This window comes from Athene cunicularia (assembly GCF_003259725.1).
Source record: "Athene cunicularia isolate RWA chromosome 1 unlocalized genomic scaffold, athCun1 chr1_part1, whole genome shotgun sequence".
NCBI classification, from domain to species: domain Eukaryota; kingdom Metazoa; phylum Chordata; class Aves; order Strigiformes; family Strigidae; genus Athene; species Athene cunicularia.
The window spans coordinates 69,498,618-69,522,881 of NW_020799091.1; the positions used below are offsets into that span (position 1 = coordinate 69,498,618).

General features: G+C 35.3%; 1 protein-coding gene across 1 annotated transcript in view; it reads right to left on the reverse strand.

Annotated features, from left to right (window-relative positions):
* TMEM131 (transmembrane protein 131) overlaps positions 1–24,264 on the reverse strand; it is a 78,842-nt gene that overhangs the window by 20,679 nt on the left and 33,899 nt on the right. The window contains exons 8-28 of the mRNA XM_026849838.1: positions 24,064–24,214; positions 23,911–23,967; positions 22,914–22,975; positions 17,577–17,685; positions 15,581–15,689; positions 14,620–14,773; positions 14,348–14,518; positions 13,921–14,031; positions 13,698–13,832; positions 13,115–13,219; positions 11,688–11,774; positions 7,736–7,888; positions 7,512–7,587; positions 7,290–7,407; positions 5,240–5,378; positions 5,019–5,128; positions 4,544–4,610; positions 3,468–3,619; positions 2,676–2,818; positions 1,439–1,625; positions 97–282 (exon numbers count right to left, since the gene is read on the reverse strand). Coding sequence (XP_026705639.1) covers positions 97–282; positions 1,439–1,625; positions 2,676–2,818; positions 3,468–3,619; positions 4,544–4,610; positions 5,019–5,128; positions 5,240–5,378; positions 7,290–7,407; positions 7,512–7,587; positions 7,736–7,888; positions 11,688–11,774; positions 13,115–13,219; positions 13,698–13,832; positions 13,921–14,031; positions 14,348–14,518; positions 14,620–14,773; positions 15,581–15,689; positions 17,577–17,685; positions 22,914–22,975; positions 23,911–23,967; positions 24,064–24,214 — 2,582 coding nt within the window. The remainder of the gene's footprint in view (positions 1–96; positions 283–1,438; positions 1,626–2,675; positions 2,819–3,467; positions 3,620–4,543; positions 4,611–5,018; positions 5,129–5,239; positions 5,379–7,289; positions 7,408–7,511; positions 7,588–7,735; positions 7,889–11,687; positions 11,775–13,114; positions 13,220–13,697; positions 13,833–13,920; positions 14,032–14,347; positions 14,519–14,619; positions 14,774–15,580; positions 15,690–17,576; positions 17,686–22,913; positions 22,976–23,910; positions 23,968–24,063; positions 24,215–24,264) is intronic.

A 24,264-nucleotide genomic window follows, 5' to 3' on the forward strand; every position in this document is an offset into this window, starting at 1 on the left:
ATGCATGTACTGAATACGTATAAACTTCTGTCACCTGTATTCAAGCAGTGGTAGTTTGTGCACATATACCAGTAAGAGCAAACATACACACGCTACCTCATTATTCCTGAGATGATTATGTACAGTGCCAGTTCCCAGTTGGGCCTGGGTAGCGCTTCTGCACATGTTGCTAACATGTGATACGGAAGAGATGCATTCAAGACAAAGATGAATTCTGAGCCTCCTGCAGTGATGAATTTTAATTCACGTATGACTCTGGAAGCAGTGAAATCAGGTGTAAACCTGAAAACAAAGTAAAGCACGTTAGAACTTTTCACGTGAACAGCAAGAAATTTTGAGGTAATTTATATTATTCATAAATTTAAAAACACTCCACCAAGTACTGCCCTGACTGGCATCCCAATCAAACATTTATAACAAATAGCCCTAGTAGTAAGACTAATAATCATCCATGCAATTAGTCTAAAAATACTTATGAGTATCTTTCAAATACCTCAAGATGTGTTTGACTAAGTCCATAAACACCTATGCTTAACACATCTGATACTAGATTGCCTCTGATATACCATATGAAGATGTATTCTAGCACAAATAATGTTTTGACCAAATCTGTTAAAAGAAAGCTATGAATGAAGTAAAAAATTATCTACAGCTGTAAGCAATGGAACCGACCATTATGTGAGCTATAAAGCTTTTAAATGCTTCACCTTTAAGTAAAAATTGCATGTCTTTTCAAAAACATCACCACTATGTTCCCATCTCATCACAAACTAAGACTGTTGCAGAAGTACTAGTGAATTTTCATTGCCTGCAACAATATGGAAGTATTGTTTTAGTAGTAACTAGCAAACCCCTGCATGATGGCATCCTCACACATCCTCTTACAGAACAGAAGCAGCTTCTCAACTTTTTAGACACCATATTCTGAATAGTTAACTTTACATCCAAGCAGTGTTAAAATATGAGGTTTTGGTTAGGAGATCTTTTACAATGAAAATGGTCAGAGTTAAACAATCATTATCATTAAGGGAACAGACAAAATATTCAAGACTGAAATGCTGTGCATTATGACAATAATCCTTAGTCTAAAGGCTCTTCTACATACTGCAATGCACCAAAACCGAGTGTAAATGTAGATTCACAACCCAAATGAAGGAAATGTATAAAACCCCCACATAGTAACACTATTCCAACTCCATAAGTTATACCTACTGGATAGTAATAGTCAGTCATGAAAATTTGGAGTTATTTAAAAATCAAATAGCGTTTGCAAGAAGAGAGAAAAAGTTCATGTTTTAAGTGGTATAAAAAACACCCCCAAACACTCAAACCTTAAGTAAAAAACCTCAGAATTTAACCAGAGTTCTCCCCTGAAACATAATTAGGTATACAGAACTCCTAATGAGGCTCCATGTAAATGTAAGAAAAAACCACTTACAATATAACAATGTCTTTAGAGGCATTGGCACTTAGTGCAAACTCATGACAGTTAACTACTTTAAATCCATATCCTTCGCATGTGTAGCCACTGATCTCCATAGTTTTCACATTAATCTGCAGCTGCCCTGTATTTTCCACTTTAAATGTTCTTCTCAGTGTGAAATTCGGCTCTTTGTATTTCATTTCTAGAAACAAACAGCAGAAAGTGTTTAGTGTTATGCTAAACAGATATCCTTCACTATTCTGCTATTCCACAGTAGAAGAAAGCTCTGTCAGTATTATAACAGGAAAGGGGACTAGCAAGGCCCATGGAAATCTTTACATAACCTGCAGGAACAGATCTCTGAAGCCAGTTTCTCATCACTGTCAGGTAGAGCACTTATATACAATTCCAGAGCACTCTAACTCATCAGGGAAAAACCACAACCCCCCAAACCTTTGCTGCCTCACAAAAAAAATCATCTAAACTGTAAAGCTCTTTGATGTACTGCTTAGTGTTGTGGTATTCTGTGAGAGTCCCAGCACAAGGAGAATTAAAGCTTAGTATTAAAACTAAAATTCATGGCCGAGCTACATGTATCTTATTATCAAAGAAATCCCTAAACCACAACACAGAATAGGTAATGACTAAGCTTTACTTGAAGTTTTCTTACTCATCCCTCAAAAAAAGCTGAATAATCTCAGATAATGATTAAGATGGCACCTTACATATACATCTGGAAATCTGCAAAATACCAAAGCAGATTTCAATACCAGATACAACTAAACCTCTTTCACCAGTTCCTCTGGTAATACAAGTACTCTTAGTTCTCCTTTTGGAAGCAAGCCTGGGGCACAGAGGAGAAAACCTCTGACCCCAGAATAGAATCTGGCTGGGAGTTAATTTTCATCAAAGAACATACCCCACCTTTTTCCCCTGTTGGCTGTGTGCATACAGATTCTGAAGGTGGGAGGAAAAAAAAAAAATATATATATATATATACACACATATATATATACATATACACACAGAAAGTTGTACCTGTGATCCAGTTTGACTTAATTTTATGAATTAGAGATTATCCTAGTAAATATACTAGGATCTTCACCTCTTCTATCTTGAATTTTAGTAGATGAAGGGCTTTTGTTTCATCTTTTCTAATTAACAGGGGAAAAAATATTTCCACACATTTCAAGTTGTACACGTAAAATGTAATTTATTTTCTGTTCAGCATAGTAACTCAAGAAGTACTCACTTTCTGAACAGTCTTTCAATAATGCTTCTGTGATTTTAAAGCGTAAAGAACTTCCTGCACCAGGAGCTTTGCCTGCAACCTTCAAGCTCTCAGTTGTTCCTTGTCCCTGTACCGTTATGGCATCTATTACAGTCAAATTATTTCTGTGTACAAAGAAAAAGGGGAAGCATTCATAAAAGAATTATGAAGTCATTTGCTCCTACAAGCTTCTCTTCTATGAAGTTTTATCCCAAATCTGGAGAACAGAAATATAAGCAGTTCCACAGATAATTCCCCACAATATGGAAGAAAATGTTGGGGGTCTCAAACATAGTGTTTGTAAGACAAAAAACCTAAGGAATCATAACAAATTTTTTAAAATCCAATTTGATACTAGTTAAAAATTTATACCTTATCATATTAACTTACCACACCCGATACAAAACTGAACTAGTTATTCAGAGCTCCTGACTAGAAAGACTGAACTTGCATTGTATCTTGATCTCCCAAATTGTGTCTATAACTACAGTCCCTGCTTTCAAGGTAGTGTAGTATGTATTTAAGAACCCAAGTCTCCAAGTATATCAGTGGATTACGTATTTATATTAGAAAGTACGCATTGAATACAGTTTAACTACTATAAACCATATCACAATTACATTTAAATTAAATCTTTCTCCAGACACATAGGATTCTACAATTATTATTGTAAAAGCAATAGTTTCTTACTGGCAGCTGATCACAAGTATGATCTTATATATAAATAAAAAACATTAGGAAAAACCTCAGACATTTCGGAAATATCTGTCATACCTGATAACAATTAATGATGAAATTGTTTTATTAAGAACTGGAGTGAACTTTACTTTGACAGACTTTCTCTCACCAGGTTTTAATATTAGGCTTAACACTGAATGACGAGCCAGGCCCTTTGTAAGTCCTACAGTGCTCTGTAGTGGCTGGACCTTAAGAGAGCGGGGAAACAAAGTAACACTTTTAAAAACAGAATATTTCACATATATTTCATAAAAATTATTATTTTATCTAGAAAATTGTGGTCTTGCCATAAAGAAGGATACTACATGATACATATTGGGTTTTTTAACCAGAAAGTCTGATAGCACAAGAACTTCCCTACTTATTAGTAAACCATCTGTGGTTATTAAGAAGCAGAAGAATACAGCAAGACAGAACTGAGTTAAGCCATACACATGTGGATTCATAAAGCTCTACTAAAAAGAGGAGTTCAGAATTTTTTTAAATATATATTTTAAAACCAAATTAGCATTAAGCCATTATGTAACATTTTCTACCCTCAAAATGTTCCATCATTAAAACATTTTTAGAATATTGTTTTTCCTAAGGAAAAAAAGCAAATTTAAAATACAAGAACTATTGAAAAAAGTGTATTTTGTTAAGCTTGCCTTTAGATACTGTGCAAGCATCAAACTGCTAATCTATATTGGATGAGAGAAGGTGATGATCAGGATATGGAATGCTCTATATGAAAAAATCACATACTTAAAGTTGTCCACAAATCATTTAAAATAAAGAAATGGAAAACTCAATACTTTGCCAGTTTTTGAAGTACCAACCACTACACCAAAGAAAATAATCCCGTACCAGTAACACAATGAATTAAATGCATTTTTCCTGTAACTTCTGCAATCCTATTATAAGGTAACCATACAGAAAAAACACCCCAAAAACATTTTAACTGTTACATTTGAAGAAAAATGACTTTTCTCAGTTCCCTGAAAATACCCAAAAGAAGCATCACATTTTTCACACATAGTAATACAAAACACTAGAAACATGTACAACTAAAGTCCTACTAAACATTAAAATATCTAAATTTTAAAATCTGAAGAACATATTGAAATACTTACACAATTTCTGAAAACCTGGAACTCTAGAGTCCTCAGATTGAAATTAGTTGGCTTACTCAAATTAAACCTGAAACAGACATACAGGGGTTTTTTCCCCAGATCAAGGAAGATAATGACATACTCGTACTTCAGGATTTTAGCACAAATCAAGATTTTATGGCAGGACTCAAACAACATGCAGCTGAAAGCATCATTTGATTTTTCTTATTCCTCCCCCTACAACCCTACCCCCCCACTCCCTTATACTTCAAGTTAAGGAAGAAATGTAAACATCATTTTAGCTTAGCAGAAAATACAGATGTGCATTCAGTGGCAATCAGCCTAGATTCGGTTCTCAACTGGCCTAATGATTCAAATTCTAGAAGTGGCCAAAACTGTAACTACCAACACAGCTGCCAAATACTGCATGCATTTTTTGTAAAATGTATTTTTCTGTGGAGTGAGAATGGCCTAACTACTCTTAAACAATACTTACCGTTCCAACATTTTCTCAACGAATGTGGATGGGTTAGAATACAGAGCTACAGGAAGGAACTGAACATACACAGGAACATCAGCTGGATTTTCTAGAAAAATTTCTTCTTCCTATTCAAAACCACAATTTTTGTAAAGTTTACACTGGGGTTAATGTAATTAGAAACAGTTGTATTTTAAATACAGTCCCTACAAAATGGTACTATCAACAAAATAACTTACTGAAGAACTGTTTGTATTGGTAAGAGGGAAGCTTAGATGGCGTGGTGAACTCAGTATGGAAGGCCAGGCCATTTCTGCTGTAATTTTCAACTGGACATCCTTCTGAAGATCTGTGTCTACTTCAAATACAGCATTCAGTCTGGAGAAATAGTTATAAAACTTACTTTACAGGAGTGAAATAGGCAAAGCCTGTAAAAGCAGAGTGCCTAAAAGCACCCTGAAAACAACACTAGCTTGAGAAATAGAATGGTACATTATATGCAATTTTTTTTTTAAATTTAGCTCTGCCTACCTGTAGCTCTATTAAAAAGTGCAACAGAAACCACCAAAACATGCTATACAAGACCAACCCAAAGATTATAAAGATGTTCTTTATTTAAGTATTGTTGTCAATATCCATCCATTACAATTTCTCTTATGGTCTATTTATGGATAAAGGTGAGCAGAAAACATGGTAGGACTTCAGCAATGCATCACAAACCTTTCAGTATTTGCATTTCTCTTAAATCACTGCTCTCTGGACAGAGACACACAAATTTTATCTTTCATTAGGAAGAGCCTAGCCTTTACTATTGCAGAAACAAGTTTTGAGAATATAATCAAGATTCAGATCAGAAAGAAAAATAACCCAAAATATATTTGATGATTTGCAAAGGTATAAACAACAGAAAGGAAAAACATCAGTCCTGCTACAGTCTGTTTCCAATACAACATCCAGACATCCACTATCCAGAAAACGTATTGTGCCTGCACACGTGTGATGTACAGGAAAACTGTCCGTGTACTCTAGCTGCAATGGATACATGGAGAATGTGCCTGTAATCCTGTCTAACAGATCTAAAGCAAATCTGAACTAGTCACACTTGGGGCCAGCTACTATTTCCATTAGTGAATTAAGTCCTTTGCTATTAACCAATCTCTGCAACAGACTTGACTCCTGTTCTCCTGCAAACTCTCCACCATAAACTGAAACAAGCCTAACAGTATTAAGTTCTCCAGTCTGCAAAACAGATGAAACACTAGACTTCAAACCTAGAGAAATATTTTGGAGAGGTTCCAAAATGCCCAAGTCAGAACCCCTCCGTATTCAGAAGGAGAAGCTTCTCCTTGGACAGTTGGTTAAAATTAATTCTTTTTAAAAGCATGACATATTCTAGATTATATATTATATTAAATAACATTAAAGCACTGGGTATTCTAGCTAGAACTGCTACTTATTCAGAAGTAGTTTTTAATTGAATTGTCTCTTACTGTAGGTGATACGACATTCTTGAAAGTTACCGGGTTGGCTAAATAGAGGATTCTGTTTAGGTCAAATTTGTTCAGGATTTATTAATATTTATAACAAAAAGTGATTAAGGAAGCATGCTTTTGTATAATCTGTTTAGATAGAGTAATTTTTGTTCTCTGCAAACATGCATACCTTTTTGAAAAGGTAGTCTGGATGCTATCAAAGACACATGCACTTGCTGTTAATGCCAACTTGTGTCTCTTGGAGATTAAATAACTTTAGGTAGGAGAAAGCAGATGTTCAAAAGGTATATAGCAGCCTAGAGTTTGACTTTTTCTAAATATTAAATAGCAATCATTAATCACCTCCTATTTAGCAAGTCTCAAGGAAAAATACCAGAAAATTTGATATTTCACTGACCTGCAATAATCAGTAGCAAGAGAAAACCTTATGAAATCTCAGAGGGATACTGAGGCTCCTACTTTAAAAACAGATTAAGCAGGGATACCGCACAAACAGCATAATCTGTTTTCAGAAATTTCTGCGGAGTAAAGATTGCCTTTCTGTTGACATCTTTTCAAGAACTGCAGCATACTCCAGCGAATAGTAACTTTTGAGTGTTGTGCTTGACTTGAGGAAATTACTACTGTTTTTTAACTTTTAAAACATTCTCTTTAAAGGTTTGCAGAGAAGGCCAAGTAACTCCTTGACCCCCTCTCAAAGAGCACTGCAATATTAAGAAACCCTGTATAAAAGTACACATAACACAATTATCTAGTGATTTAAGGCCTGAGAAGGTAACAGGGATAAAATGCTTACCTATGGCTTGAGTTCTCCTTTATTTCTGTCCATTCTTTGAATAAATTCTCATGCAAATCCCAGTCAGAATCCCATGCATCTTCTTGCATTGCTATGCTGTGCTGAACTTTGGATTCCGCTTTAAGACACAACGTATTTTTAAACTCCTCATGTAAAATCATTGCTTAAGGAGAAAACTTCTTTTTGAAAAAGATTTTCATTATAAAGTTGAACATAACTTACATTTAGATAGAAAAGGCAATCCTACGTAACAATGATCTCCACATTGTAAACCCGGATCAAAATAAATATTTGCAATCTGCAAAACAGAGAAGAGCGATCAACTAAGAAACAGCTGAGTAAATCTAATGACCAAAGACAGAAGATTTCTGATGACCACAGAAACTTAGCATATGCTATATATACGAGAGAACTTGTAAACACGTAGAAATAAGGCATACACAAACCTTTGATTTTTTTCCTGGCTCTAAATCTTCTTTATTACTTCTTAGCCTCTTATAGTAAAACCTTACATCTTCTGACAGGGACCGTATGTGTTGTATTTTCACTTTCTGAGAAAATGAGTTCATAATGTTCAGGCTCTGGTGAGCTACTTTTCCCTAAAGAAAAGAAAGGATGAAAAAAAGTCTGCTGGATATGCATTTTCCCTAGCATATGTATTCGTTTATGCAGGCTAGCAAAGACCACAGCAGAGCTGAAATGTTAAACTAAGATTTTTAACTATGCTGTCTTTAAAAAAATGCCATTTGTAACCAAGGTCAGTTTCTGTGAAGTTGTATTCTTTCCTCCATCTGCTTCCAAACATAGTTCCTCTCTCAAAATTAACTACTCCTTAAGTGTCTTGAAGAGCTAGGACAACACTTCTGCTTCATCAAATCATGCTGAAAAAGTACCAGAGGCAAGAGTAAACTTCAGTTTTCTGAGTCTCCTATTACAAAAGGGAAACAAGCTTCTTGTAAGAGATCTAGTACATAGTTGCTAGTTCCTGAAAAGGAACAGTGGAGTGAAGGTCTACAGAACAAACACTACAGGTGACAGCAGGCATTACAAACATAGGTAAAACCTTCCTTCCCACTCCCAGTGAAATTAAGACACCAGGCACTAAAATGACAGTATTTAAAAAGAAAACAGTGAGAGTTTTCCCCCACAACTTTATACTCTGCCTTTTCTTCTGAGACAAGCATTATTTTACCTTTTAAGCATAGAACATGTAGTTTAACTGTTTGTCACTATCAGAACCATTACAATGCTTAAGCTCTCCCCCTGCCCTCATCTATAAATCGAGGATTCTGTGGTCATGTTTTTCACCTTATCTCAAAACCCAACCCTGACAAGTATAGAGTAAACAATAAATAAAAAACCAAGACAAGCAAGAAAGCACAATTCAAGACTGACTGGTGCAAAGATTTCATATTTATATAAAATTATGAATACAAACAAGTTTAAATACTCAGGACTATCTTCTAATGAACATGACGAGTTTTTCATGTTCCCCTCTTAAATCAATACTTTCATCTTTTAAAAAATTTCTGTAAAGTAAGGACTTAAGTGGAGAGATGGGAGATGCACTTTTGCAGGCTCAAAATTTAACTGAAGCCTCAGGAAATAGTCACATACTGTTACAGTCTAAATAGTAGCAATCACAAAGGGAAAGAAAATACAAGAATAAATCTCTATACAGTATAGTCCTGTTAAACTGAATAGGAGGTATGTCTGAGCTTCACCTTATGGAATCCTATGAGTAACAAACTACCATCAATTGGGCAAGTTTGTTAAACTCTGTAGAACAAATGAACAGTATTTTACTAAGACCTTTATGCACCATTTAGACGTGAAACAACAGATAAGGGAAGATGACTTTACCCAACAGTAATAAGAAAAACAGAACAATGCTATTTAACGTACAGGTTTTCAAAGATGAGCTTTGATCTGAGAAGCATTGAGAGGTGGCACGGTGAGCTAAAAATGCCATTATGAAGAGGCAGTCAACACAGCTAAGGTCTGTTTAAACCAAGACACTCATCTTTACAAGGCCTGTATACACCATCAGTGCACTGCTGACAAACTTCAACAGAATACCAGAGATTAGGTGCAAATACACTAAAATTAGAGACAGACAGCACTGGGAACTGGGCAGCTGCAGGAGAATTACATCCTAGGTATGAACTGAAAAGCAAGTGTTACTAAAATTGTAGCACCTAGTTATTCCTGGATGTTATAGCTGTCAGATGTCTCTACCAAACACTGAAACAAGAAGAAATGATAATATTTTAGGCTTATTTTCATAAGTAAGGGATGCATTACAGAACAACTAGATGCAAGAGTATTATAAATTCAGTGATCACAAGTTTAGTTTGAAATGAATTCAAGAAAATGTAAGTCTGCTGTCAATGTTCTCAAATTTCAAAAGACCAACTAACAGAAGTAGTAAGGGAAGCTGACTGCTCTGAAAAGCTTGGGGCTTGAACACAGAAAACAGTCTAGAATCTTGTCAAAGGTGATAATTATATATGAAACTGTACTTCCAAACAAAATGCAGGAGCCAAAAGATCCTCTTGAATGAATAATTATGTGAAAAGGTTACTAGAAAAGAGCATGAAGCCAATAAAAACCACAGCAGTCTGGGTATGAGAACAATGAGAGCAAGGAAGTCAGCCTCAGAGACTGAGAAACAAAGATGCTACAAAAAGTAGTACCTGCCAAAACAAAAGCAAACAAACAAGCTGACCAAGACCTTGGACATATACTGATATGCTGAGAAGTTCTTTAGCCATTCCAGTTAGAACAAAATAAAGGGAGATTAAAAGAAACTACTTCTTTGTGGCCCAAAACGAAACAAAGTATTTTAATGTGGCATTCAAGAGGGACAATGGTCTTGCCAGGAATTAGGATATATAAATTAGGATACAGAACATATAAAATGCTTTATATTTGGTAAAAGACAGGGAAATGGACCTTTAAGTTATTTCAGTTTATCAGAGGTTTATGTAGCAGTTCATAGATGAAATTACAGATATGGTATTCAGTATAATAAATATCCATATAACGGTGAGGCCATATAGCCAAATAGGAAACATACATCCTAAAGATAAAAAAAAACCCAAGTGATCTTTTCAACTGTAAGCATGACCATTTGACCTCAAGAGCAGCAAAAGACTTCGGAACAATTGTGAAGTAGATCAGAAGGAAGATGGAATGGATAACGGGGCAAATGTAGCAATGATTTACTGATGTCCTGCTGAGTGGCCTACCTTCATCCAATGAAACCTATTGCATTACTTTTTTTTTAAAATTATCATTTATTTACTAGATGTGAGGTAAAGCATTTGATAAAGCACCAGTGAAAAGCTACTATTTAAGAGTACACAAATGATAAGATAAGGAGATACTAATGAGCTATGGGGAGAGGAGGTAAAAACAGGCGGTGCTCTACAACAAATTAAGATTATGCAGGACAGACAAGGAAACAAAAAACATTTCCATCAACATGCATGGAGTTAGTTTTATCCTATCAGAAAACTGCCATCTCATGCCTTTTGGTACTTTTAAATCTCTCTCCCTGTGATTCTTCTGTCATATTACATTGTCCCCACTCATCAAAAAGTCACATACAGTTCAGACTTCAATGAAATACCGATTGCAAAGTCAATATGCCTTGACTGCCCAGGCCTCTATGGTTGTACTGAATACCAAGTGAGAAGAAAGTATTATCTAGTTAATAGCTTGCTGCTTGAGTCTGTAGCCCTGAGCAAAGAAGCTGCTTTCAGCACTCAATGAATAAACACTACTGCAGCAGCAGGGATGAAATCAGCCATTGCATACTTTTGCAGAAATTGCAGACTTACACAGATTTCTTGCTTTCCTGTTGATGTACTGCATAACCCCAAGTAGATCTACTTTCAGTGTAGAGACAATACAATAATGCTTCCACAGAGATCAAGGACTTCTTATACTAAAACGTCAGTTTATTAGGTGACTTAGTTGTATTACACTTCAGGAATTTAAAAAATGCATTTATGCAATTTCATCTCTCTCGCTCTTGTGCTAATGCACATGAATTGGCAATAACCAAGCAACCACAGCTATGTTAGAATGAAGCTTCAAAGAATCAGGTTTGGGATTATATCAGTATTCCAAGATCCCATTCAAGTGGGCAGTAGAGAAGATACAGGGATACTTGGGATATAGTGGGGGGGGGTGGAACACGACACACACAACAGACACACACAACACACCCAAGCCAAGATAGCCACAAACTGAATCATAACAGTTTGGTAGCACAAACTCTCCAGCAACTTGACACGTAACAATTCAAGTCAGTGGTTTCTCTTGCAAAAGGACAGATAAATAAAAAAACGCAGCACAAAAACATTTAATGCTATGACCCAACTCTCTTACCGGAAAAGAAGGTGGAAGAAAAACATGTTTTGGGGAGCAAGTCAGTGAGCCTACAGCAATCACTGCCTTCACTGGTATAGTTAAAATCTGGAAAGAGAACAAGAAAATTTTAGGAAAAAAATTTTATATTTCATTTTGGCCTTTAAATGTCTCTTCCACTTTTAAATTGCATAGAATAATTGTAAAAATTCAGGATTTTATTAATGTAGTCTAGGTTTATATATACATTTAAAACCAGGAGATGAATTAAGATTTCAACACAACATCATATTTGGAACAGTTAGTCCGTATTGTCAGGAAGCACACCTCTGCTCAGTCATACTTGGCACCATACTACATGGAACACAAAAGCACAGTTAAAATATAAGTTCTCCAGTGGGGGATTACATAGGTCTCACTTGAATGGGGCTTACTTTGTTGGAAAACAGGAGGATAACAACTTTAAAGTGAGTATGAGGGAAGAGGATATAACAAGCTTCTCAAAAAAACATTAGAAGTCATGGTTAGACCCTGATATAGACATAGACTTAGAAAAAAGTGTGGAAGAGATGGTAATGAGATCCTTTCTGTGTATTATTAAAGCTACTAATACAAGTAGAATAACTTGTACAAACAAGGAAGGACATAAAGCACTTCAGATTCTGTAACAGAAGGGTCACATACATGCATGGACATAAAAAAAAAAATCCTCAGATAACTGTCAGAAATTAGGAATTTCCCATTTTCTGTAGCTTCATCAGAACCACACAAGCAGCTATATAACTTCCTGACTTCATAAGCACAATGTGTCACTTTTTTTTTGCATCTATATCACCCAAAGATACTAAATACAGATTCCATTATGTATCAGAATCTCTATTCTACAAAATAATTTATTAACAGGAAAGGCATATGAAGTTGAGAATTAACTAGCTGTTCTCTCCCTTATTAATCTTAGTGTAAGAGCTCCATTTCATCAGCTGTCAGCAAACTGCAATTTCTCCAAAACAATTTTCACATTGGGTTTGACAAAAAACCCCTCTGAAATTATATCTCAATTTCAGTAACTGATAAGATACTAAAAAGCACCGTGACAGCATGTGCTATACCAAAAGATCCATGCACTGATGCTTTCGGGATGTGTCATCATTGAAGAACCCACACCTCAAAGCATTATGTCAGATTTAAATGGGTATTTCTGAAAGCAAGATGAAAATCATAATGAAAGTCATTCCTCATTCCTTCAGAGAAGACACAGCATGAGTAGTAGCATTACTGTCATCTAATACAGGGTTAACATGCAGAGATAACTTGACCTCCAGAGGTCCCTTCGAACCTCAGCTTCTCCCCAATATTGCAGTCTGTACACTAATACAAATCTTAAAACTTCATGCTTAAAAACGGAACATATTATATGGACAACACCTGTATATATACAATAAAAGTACCTCATAATCTGTTGTGATTTGTACAGCTCCATCATGAATTCCTTCAAGTTCTTTCGCTATTAGTTTTACTCTGAACACAGCATAATAACCTGATGCTAGTATCACCTGTATATGATAGAAAAAATTATCCACTGTATTCCATTAAATGGAAAGAAATTTCAGTAAAAACATACCCAACATCCTCTTTATTTCTTTAAACTGAATCAAAATCCATTTGAAACAACTGTCAGTGGTAGAAAGAAAGATTCAAACACAGAAGTTACTAACATAAAAAGAATCTATTCTTTGAGGTGGTAAATTCTACTCTTCTCAAATAAATGATAAGCATCACTTGAGGGCATGGAAGTTACTGCTTCTGAAGTTTCCCCTTTCAAAATCTAACCGATCTGAATATAATACTGCTTCTTAAAATACAATTTTAAAACTCCACATGCTTTATCATATTCAAATTCAGACAAAAATTATTAATTCTTAGCCTCCCTCCCCTCTGCTAAAATGAAACTGCAAGAAGTTGCACAGATTTGTCTTTCCCCCTCCCCTTCCTAAATCTAGCTTTCAGCAATGGATTCAAAGGATTACTTACTGAAGACTGATCGGATGCACTAGCATTTTGTAGTTCATGGTGGTTTGCAATTATTGTTGTTCTGTTTCCCTTTTCAGTTGCTAGAAGTTCTATGGCCAAACCATCTCCTATAATATGCCAACTTTTTATAGCCAGCTTAAAAAGAACAAAAGGTACTCTTTTTCAGTAACAACACTCATGTAAATTTTTTTAAAAGGCAAACTAAAAATAAATCCATCCTTACCTCTATTGGATTGCTGTTGATGACTGCAAATAAAATGCTTGTAGCTTCTGTTGCACTCAATATGCCAAAATCTATAAATCGTTCCTCAGTTTTTGGAGGCAGTACAAAGTACTAGAAAGATTGATAAAGGTATTTTAGCATAAGTTAAATATAAAATGTGCTCAAACTCTAAACTCATTAACACACACCTTAATAAGTTTAATACAGCAGTACTGTGACAATGTCAAAATTCTATTCATTTTCTATGTAAAACTGAGGAGAACAAAAAAAAAATTCAGCAGTAACTGAAGCTGTTTAAGTAAAGAACTGGTAAAATCATTCTGAAATTAAAAAAGCCATCCTCCCATAGAAGTATAACAAAGAATTAAAACCAGTCCTATGAAGTTTGCCTCTAATTAAAGTAGCTTAAAAAAAGGAAAATACTTACATCTAAAAATCCCGTGTATGCTCGAACAGGTAGATGAAATTTAGAAGCATTGGTGATAAGTAAAATATTATTATCTATATGAACAGATGATGTGGAAGGCATAAAATGAAGTGTAAAAATATATCTGGATTCATTAGGCGGAATTAAGACTGGTTTACTGAAGTTCTGGACCTAGATCAGTGAACAATGAAGATCGATGTTACAATTTAACAAAGTGCAGAACTTTAAAACATTTACTATTAGGTTAAAATGTTCACAGAAATGGGGCTTACTTTAAACATTGGTTTTGCTTCTTCTGGTAATACAACATCATGTATAAGGACTGCAAAACTGAATGTGTTTGTTAGATAGATCAGTCTTTCTACAGAATCAGCAGCACCATCACGGATGTGAAACAGTGTGGCAGCATGATCAAATCCTAAATATCTATTAAAAGAAAACAGTATGAGAAAAATAAAGACTTTGCTCCAACATAAAATGTTTTTCTTATACAAAAGATTAGAATTCATTCAATCCAACTGCAAAAAAAATGTACATACCCCGCTGAATGCTGAAGCTATATTATTAGCACTACAGGGCCACTGATAATTAGGTAATTCAAGCGGGAGCAGAAAATATGTGAATCAGCGTATTAGAAGGACTAAAAAGAAGTGCTGAAGTATTAAGATAGTTTGCAAATCATGCATATTCCTTATTAACCAAATCAGGCATCTGCAACACAAGTTCTGATAGGTAAGGTTTAGTGCGTTTGCCTTTAAAATATTCTGTCAGTTCTGTTGATAAAGTAGGAACTAATTTCTGCAATAACTTTAAAGTCAGCTTAGCCACACTTAGTAATTAAATAACAAAATTTTGCTGGAAACTAAAAATATTTTCTCTACCCTTACTTCACATAGTGATAGAACTGCAAATACAAAACTAGAAAAATTTCCAATACTGCATTTATAAAATGCCTCATCTGTAGCCTTCAACTGCTCTGAGAAGAAACTCACTAAGGTCACTCTGAACCCAAGCCTTGAAACTAGCATATGTATTACTAAGACTCCCTCATCTTCTAGTGTAAAAACAGAAAAAAATCAGAAAGTAATTAGTTCTAAATGACCTCCAGATTCAGAAAACCCGGGTATTACCTCCTTATATCCCTTCTCCCTCTAAAAAGGCTAAATTCCCTGCTACATCAGCCTATTTTACAGCATTTAGTTTTTAAACTATGTTCAATTACTGTAAGCTTACCCATCCAACACTTCTGCTTGATATGGTATTTCAAGTTTGGAGTAGCTCTTCTCTTTTGCTTTAACAGTTATTTTCCCAGAAGACTGTGATGCTTTTTTTGCTTTTGATGCTGTACACACAAGAATGTAAGAAGTTTGTTAAAGCAGACAAAAAAATTATCCATTAGATTAGACTAGGAAGAGTGGAAGAATAAAAACACAGATCTAGTCCAGAAATGAAGTATCACAGAAGAGAAAAATGGATCTTAAGGAAATTTCAATAAGCAACTGACATGAAATAAGTCTAGGAAGTAAGATATCTGAGTTCTGAATTCCTCCTCCTTAACACAAGTTAGCTGACCTGCCTGGAGTTAGTAAGCTTAACTATGATAGGGAAGCCTGGTTGTTCCTGTCAAATAAATTAACTTGGACATGTCCAGAGGACAATTCAGATCCCAGGTGAGCTGAATTCCCCACTCAAGAGTGTAGAATATACCTATCCCTCCACTAACAGAACAGAAACTTGAGATGGCTGGACTCCTCAATTAGAACTACCAGTTGAGCAGGACTTTGGGCCAGGAATGCAGCAACATTTTAATAATGAAGAAATCAAAGACATGCTAGACTTTACAGAAATAGAATCAGAATCCATGTAAGAACCCAAACTACACAAGCACCAAGAACAAGGCTTACATGTCTGCTCCAAGATCACAGAACAAGCAACAGTAGCCTGGTAGCAATATCATCAGAAAAGTCAAGAAATTCAAATACTAGTTAGGACAAACTACCAGTCCTTGCATGCATCAAGACAGGTGAATTAAATATTTAGGGCTGGTTGCACCAAGTCAATCCTTTAAATACATTGAGCAGCTTGACTGGTTAGTTTTCCCCCCAACTACCACTCCTTCCAAGATCAACTGTATGTTAGTTGGGAGGTCCTCATATAACAATTCCCTCCAGCTTCAAAATCTGAACATATTACCACCTCAGGCTGACAAAGTTCAGCTATTTCAGGATGTATTTATAGGCTAAAACATACTTCACTCATCTTACAAATCAGAATCTATTTAATATCTGACATGCTAATCAATAAATAACAATAATAAAAATCAATCCTCTTCTCTATCCATGCAACTTGTAAAATTATGAAATGAAAACCATTGCATCTATAAACTTCCACTTTTAAGCAACTGAGGCAGAAAGACTTACAGCACCAATTACTATCTTAAAGCAGAAACACCTTGAGTAGGTTAACAGCATTCTGACAGCTGATTAAAATCTCTATAAAAATCAAGGTGCTTTCTACTAAACATCAGCATAGTATTTACAGTCACACAACGCAGGAGGAAAATGACCTGTCATTTCTTTCATAAAGATATAAATGAAAGTCAGTATCAGCATACATAACATACCTTTGTAGGAATGGCTGGTACCAATAAAAGGTTTTTCTACCTTCACCTCCCTTTTTCTTTAATACAGATTCAAAGTAACAAAATAAGCCAGCTTTCACAGCAAGAGCATGACTGAGCCCTATTTCCATGGACATTCCAACATAAAATGTAATTTTTTTACAAATAAGATTTTGGATTCTTTTTTAAACTTTGGCAAGATCGAAGAGCAATCCAAGAGATATACTCTCCTCTAATATATGTTACTGCAAGGAACACATCCTGGTTTGTTAGGATTTCTCAAAAGCAAATGCTTCTTTAGAGTAACAATACGTTTTAAATAATCAGTGTTTTAACATAAGAATACTGCTTATGTTTAATGGAAGAATTAAGAATTCCTTCTCTTCTCACCAGTATTTACCAGTCTATTACTTGCTGATTACGAAGAGACAATCCTTTCAGAAATATCTGAAGTTAGAAGAACTATAAGCCTTTTCCAGGTAGGAAAATTCCATTTCCTTCTCAAAATGACAAATAACATTTTATTAAGAGAGTGAAAATAATTCATGAAGTTTCAGCAAATTTTAAGAAGCACTTGACAAGTTCTAAGAAGAGAGAAGCAGTACTTACCATCAAAGCTAATACTTGCAACTTTGGTATATTTACTTTCAGAGGCTTTTAACGTAACTGGCTTGAAATGTACTGTTATAGCTTCGTTCTGTGGTGTAGGTCTAACACTCTGCAAACAATCAAAACATGAAGCACCTGTAAATTTATCATTGTTAACACACTGTGCAGCCTTCATGTATCCTTCAAAGTGATACAACTGCAACTAGTTTTGGCCAAGTTCTTACAGGTCTGTCTTTCCCATAACAAAGCAGCATTCTAAGACGCTTCAGAATTTTTTTCAGGTCCTGCAAATTAGTCAGTATGCAGGAAAGTGGGCAATGGAAAGTCCTCCTTTGGAATGCTGGATGAACTGACAGTATGGGCAGAAACATATTAATAAAATAGAAAACAAGCTTTATTTAAATTAAGATTGTTCTTATTCTTAATGCTGCAGGGTTCCAATAGCTAGACTAGTTGTTTCTGGTGCAGTTGTTAACAATGCTGTTAACTGACATGTAATTGCTGGTGATGATACAGACATCTACCTTGTCTCTATTCCCATGCTAAGCCTGCAGAGCTGCCACAGGAAAAAAAAGAAAATGTATAGAGAACAGTTTTTTAAGTCTGAGATGACACCCATTCTATACCAGTATTTTACAAGATCACCTTTTGTATCTAATGATTACAGTTTTAAACTAAATAGAAAAGATAAATTGGACATTATTGGAACAGCAATTGTGTCAGTTATTAGCCAGAGCTGATTTGTAGAGATACTTATTGCTATGCAGTTGCATTATGGATTCCATGTCAGTATCTGAAGACTCTATAAAGATTGCTAGCAAACTCTTTGTTCTAGATTTCATGAAGAGAAACTGGGCATGGAGCATTTAAATGCTCTTATTCTCATTTTGCTTAAAATTAGGATGGCTGCCATGATTCCTCCTTGCCAGCTGTCTTCTCCTGCTGTAAGAATAGCTCAGCTGCTCATGTAGCAGCTGTTAAGCTATTGCAAATTACAGGATGCTGTATTAAGGAAACTGAAATGAGTGCTGGTTTACCTTATGCTAGGCTGCAGAGGTTTAGCACCTGCTTCATAAGCAGCTGAGCCTTTCTTGGACAGAGAGGAGCAAGACAGACAGCTAGTGGTACAAACCAACTACAGTTCTTCCAAGCTAAGCTGTCCTTGATTGTAAATTAAAGCCATTAAAAAGTGCATACATAACTAAGTTCTGCAGACCATGGAATCCTTAGAGGAAACAAGCAGCACTGCTCCTGCACCTAAGGAATAAATCCTGTTAACTCAACTAGAAGTTTGTGTTTTGGATTTATAGCAACTGACCTTTGTCAACCACCTGCATACCCATGGTGCAGATATTTGCTATTTCTCTTCATGAGTAAATTCATAATTGTCACACTTTTCTTCTCATGAAATTCATACTACAAAACTATCCTGAGGGGTCTTCTAAAAAAAATACCTCTTAAAGCAGACAAAACCAAAGCTGTAATCAAGTTCACAACCTTTGCATGGTTCACATTTCTAGTAGGTCTTTCTATGCAAAAGACTGGTTGAAATTGTGCTGATTTCATTTGGTAAACCAAATTGCAAATATTCAAAAGGACAGCATGTTGCCAGAAAAATGGCAGCTTTCAGAGGTGCATCTCTTAAACCTAGATGTGTGACAAACCTAGATTTTACTAGTATTAAAATGCCTACAGCTAATGAATTTATTTAAAGAAGGTGTTTACACTGTTTTGTTGAAATTTTCTTTATGACATCATACGTATTTCTCATTTGTTGCTTGATTACATGATATAAAAGGAAATGCAGAATTAAGACAACTAAAGGAAAACCAAACATCCTTAAGTCCTCTTCCAACTTCACCTTCCTCAAATTTTAACTTATTTCAAACAAAGCCCAAGCAAAACTCATCCTGAGATGTGCTTTAAGAATCATTAAATGTGGACAGGCCATGAGAATACCGGCAAAACAAGTTCCATCAAGGATCTAGTACCACCAATTTTATCAGAAAATCTCCTAAGAGCAACTTCTGTGGGGAAGAACAACTTAAAATAGACATGCTTCAGTAACACATGGCTCTCCCATGAAGTGTTCCAGTCAAGATTTCTGACCCTGCTGCATGAAGATACATTCAATATTTAGCATAAGAGCAGAAAATGAAGACCTTAAGTGTTCTAGAGGGGGTAGAAAGCTTAGTGCTATTACAACAGTTTTCAGGAAAGACTTTGAATGTTTAAGGACTCTCAGACTACACCTATTCCAATAAACTAAAGAGAAGAGTATGGGTTGAAACACTGGCACATGTTCCTCCATACCGTTTACCTGTTAGCAGGCTCCCGAACATAGTTTTGTCTTGTCCCCCTAGCACATTGTTCTAAAGACTGAGCAGGTTACCGATAGTTTGCTTACAGATCGTAAAGAGACAGCTACCCTGCTGCAAAAGGAAAAAGCCCTGCGGCTACAGGCAGCAGACTAAGGCTGGTTCCATTACTGTCAGAACCACCTCTGTACTGTTTATTTGCTTTTACAGACACAATTACTTTGTCACTTGGCCTTCTGTTTAAACAGGGACACACCTAAGTAACCAAACTTCACTTTCATCATTGAGCACCATCCGGAACAGCCATGGAATAAACTACTACTAGATTTTAATCCTTTAATGTAACTTTCCCTTGATAACTTTGAGGTGTGTGCACTCAAATGTGCAGACTGAAAACATAACACAGAAGTAAACTACTTGCAGGTTGGTAAGAGGGGAAAAAAAAAAAACAAACCACCACACACTACTCTAGGTAACTGACAGAAGCAAGTAAATACTTTCTCACACACTTTTATTCTTAAACTGATAGAACTCAGCTTCAGTATATGGCTCTCCTGAATTTCCTGGTTCTTTAAGCACCAAGCATGATAAGGAGCTAAAATTTTAAAGTGTGCTTTTGCTTTTAGCAATCAAATGGGCTTAAACTGTTTTAAGGAAACACAAATTTTTCATTTTAGAGAAGGGATTAAATAAAGTGTTTGACAATCTAAACGTACTAATTTTTGACAGCAATTTTACTAGATTGCTGTAACATGACAACAGTTTATCCAGTCATGAAACAAATGTGATTCTCCCTAATAATAGGCAAAACCCTACAAAATGTAATCAAGGAAGTTTTTGTAGAGTTTTAGAACTCAAAAAAGAAAGTGAAGTGACTTCCTCTTATGTCCTCAACCAATTTGTTGGACCACAGCGTGACTAAGTACTTAAAGGCAGAACTACTACAACTCTGGCAACAGTACTGGCCGTCTTTCATACACAGATGACCTGAAGATATGTAGTTCCTCCAGCACCCAGCTTAAATATATGCTAAATATAGCCTTGGCCTTTTCTTCTGACATTAAGATGAAATTTGTTACAGAGCTCTGTCTCACTGCTTTTAAACCCTAGCTCTAAACGGTCAGAAATCCATTTCTCAAGCCTTCTTAGAAGCAAGCTATTCACCAGGTTCCTTCCAAAAATTCTTTACTCTTGCTTACCACTTTGAAATTCCTTGACTGACACAGCAGCAGAAATTCACACGGTGCTTCAACTGCTACAAAGGTTACAAACTTCACAACAAAGCTGTGCCTTAATGAGAAGAACAATTGACTTGATGTGCCCTATGTGACACACTGAAAAACGTATCATAACTGGACCTATGTGGTAACTTTATTACTGCACGAGTCCTAAAAGCTTTAAGACCACCATATTTACTGCTTTGATACACTCTAAAAGAATAATTCATCTAGAAAAGTTATGTCATGACATGTGTAAAGATTATCAAATGATAGCCTTCCATTATACTGCTGTCTGTGGTTTATAGTCTATGGTCTAAAGACCATAGCTTAAAAAAAATGAGTAGGTTTTTCTTTAATGAAGGTGCATGAATTAGGTACGTTATCAGATACTAGAACTGATACTGAGAGTCTGAATATATGTTTAATTGCATTGTCATCAGGAAATATATTACATAATTAAAAAAAACAACCGTAAACCACAAAAAACTGTCCCTATGCCAAAAACCTGATAAATCTAAGAAGATGGACATGATATAAGACAATAGACATAGCTAGAAAAATAATTTGATAAGTTTACCAACCCTCTGATTGCAAAAATCATATATAGGTCTTTTTTTTTTTAAAAAAAATAAAAACCCTCCACTGAAGCTGGTTCACAGCTTACAAGGTCATAAGAGACCTTGTAGGATCATCTGTCCTCATTAAGACAATAAGCATTAGGATTTCTGAATCCTGTTTGCATTATAGCGTGAGTTTCTCTTGACTTGAAAATTATTAGTGAACAACAACTTAGCAAGCATTGCAATGGACTATTATCCCAGTGTAAAGTAATCCTTGTTACTAAAAATGTGTCCTGTTTCTAGTTTAATTTAACCTAGCCTCAGTTTCCAGTATCTTTTTGTTAGGCCTCTACTACTGAAATACTATTCCCTATGGTTAAAGCTATAAGCTTTAAAAACACAGAAATGCTCTCCAAGAGCTCAGTAAGAAAACTTTGCCAATCCTTCAGTCATTCTTCAGGCTCCTCTGGTTTCTTTTCAACACTTCAACACTTTTTGAAGTGTGCTGGGACAAGGTATAGCTAGCTATCAACTAAATCTGTAAGACAAGGAAGACAGGAAGGGGAAAAGGAAGAAGTGACAAAAATAGTGGGCAATGAGAAAAATTACACAGGAAAAAGGTATGAATGAGCAAAGACAAGCTACCAGACTGGGGCCAAAATTCTGTAATAAAAATAGAAAGTAGAAAATTCAAAACCTAGAATGCTCAAGCTGGCTCCACTTTATGTGCAGCTGCAGTGATCTCACTGGAAAGAGCTCTAGAGTATTTGCAGGCTTTTTTTCTTATTTCAAGCTACAAAGAAGATAACCTCAAGAAAAGAAGGGTCATTTTACAGTCTGCTCTTGAAAGCTACTCTTTGCTCATCTTAAAAGATTATGTTGGGCAACCACTTTATACACTCTCATGGAGCGTGTGATGAGGACAAAGAACACAAGACTCTGCATTAATCTCTCGTTCACTGAACAGAAGTTACTGTTGTCAAGTATAAAAGCTTCCAGAGGCTCAGATACTGCAGGCACAGCCTACAAATGCTGAAACAGCCATTCACAAAGGCTATCAAGCAAATGAATTTTACCATGTATATAGATTATTTGTCTTAGTATTAAGTTACATTTTCAGTCACACATCACCTAGCTTCTAATTCTGAATACTATATGGTAAATCTGTGAATGATCAATTTTTATAGGAGAACGTAAATTCAAGTAGAAAGTTTCAAATTGAAAGGAAATAAAACTTACTGTAATTGGCACATCTTTTGTTCCTGAATTTAATAAATGCAGATTTAAAATTTTTGGCAGATCTGTTAAAGAACAAAAAACACACCTGGCTATTAGGCTATTTTAACATAAGAACCTTATACAAAGTCATCTGCACTATCTGGTTTCTCATTTAAATCCACTGCTGTTCAGTGTTAAAAAGCTAGACTAGACAGTACAGCCAGTCCAAATAGCTAGTCCCAAGAATCTGACACGCTTAACTGCATTTTTGTGTATTAGTAAGTATTACATGCTTTAGCTAACCACTTGTATTTCTAACACATTAAGAAATTGAACAGGCTAAAAATACTCTAGTGAATATTTTGCCAGATGCACCAATATTCAGCAGAAACTACTTATCTTTAAACCTTTACATGTTAAGTAAGCTGTAAGGAAAAGTACTTAACAAGCTACCTTTTTTTAGTTGAAAAAAGATATATACTGTTTTTCCTCAGTAAAGAATCCTATTTCCAGTTGCAAAAGGTACCTTCAGTTTTATTACTTTCTGCCATATATATTTTTTTTTTAATTTTACTAAACATTATTAATTTAAAATGTAAAATGTTAGGCACAAATGTGTGACACTTCAAATTTGTTACTCAAAAGATTTTTCTTTTGACTAAGTTTGCACACTTTCACTACTCCATGTGTCTGAAAATTATTAAAACTTATGCAGAAGTAAAGCAATCTTTCAAAACAAGTTCACAAATTAAGTAAACTGACAACGGTTTTCAGACTAAGACATGCACAACTGTGTTAAGACTAATGTCATTACTAGACTGGATGTGCAAACAACTCAAGTATACTTGCACGTGAACACATTTGTGCACTGTTGGAATACACTGTTACACTGCTTTTGAAACTCTGGATTTTAAAAAGCATCATTCCACAAGCAACCCTGAATAGTACAAAGATAACTGGGCTTTCCCCTCCCCACTCTGCTTCTTATGAATACTTTGAGACTTGAAGTATAGTTTACCTTGTGTTCGTAGTGTACCAAAATCTAGCATTTCTGTTGATGAATAGATTCCTGGTGCTATTAAAAAAAAAAAAAGTTACCATTTTCTTCTTACACTAAAAGTTTATTAAGCTGAAAACTTAAACAGAAAAAAACAACCACTTTTCTACAAACCTGTTGTAACCTCTACTTCAACAGGGAGAATGATAAATTCTGTGTTGTCTGAGGCATTTGTTTTTATTCTAATGAAGGCTGTATGATTATCTGCTTCTCTTGAAGAAAAGCTGGCTCTCATCACTCCTTTTGTTTCATAGGGAGGTATTTCCTGATAAATAATCAAAATACATCTATGAGAGTGCAGTAATTACAGAAGAA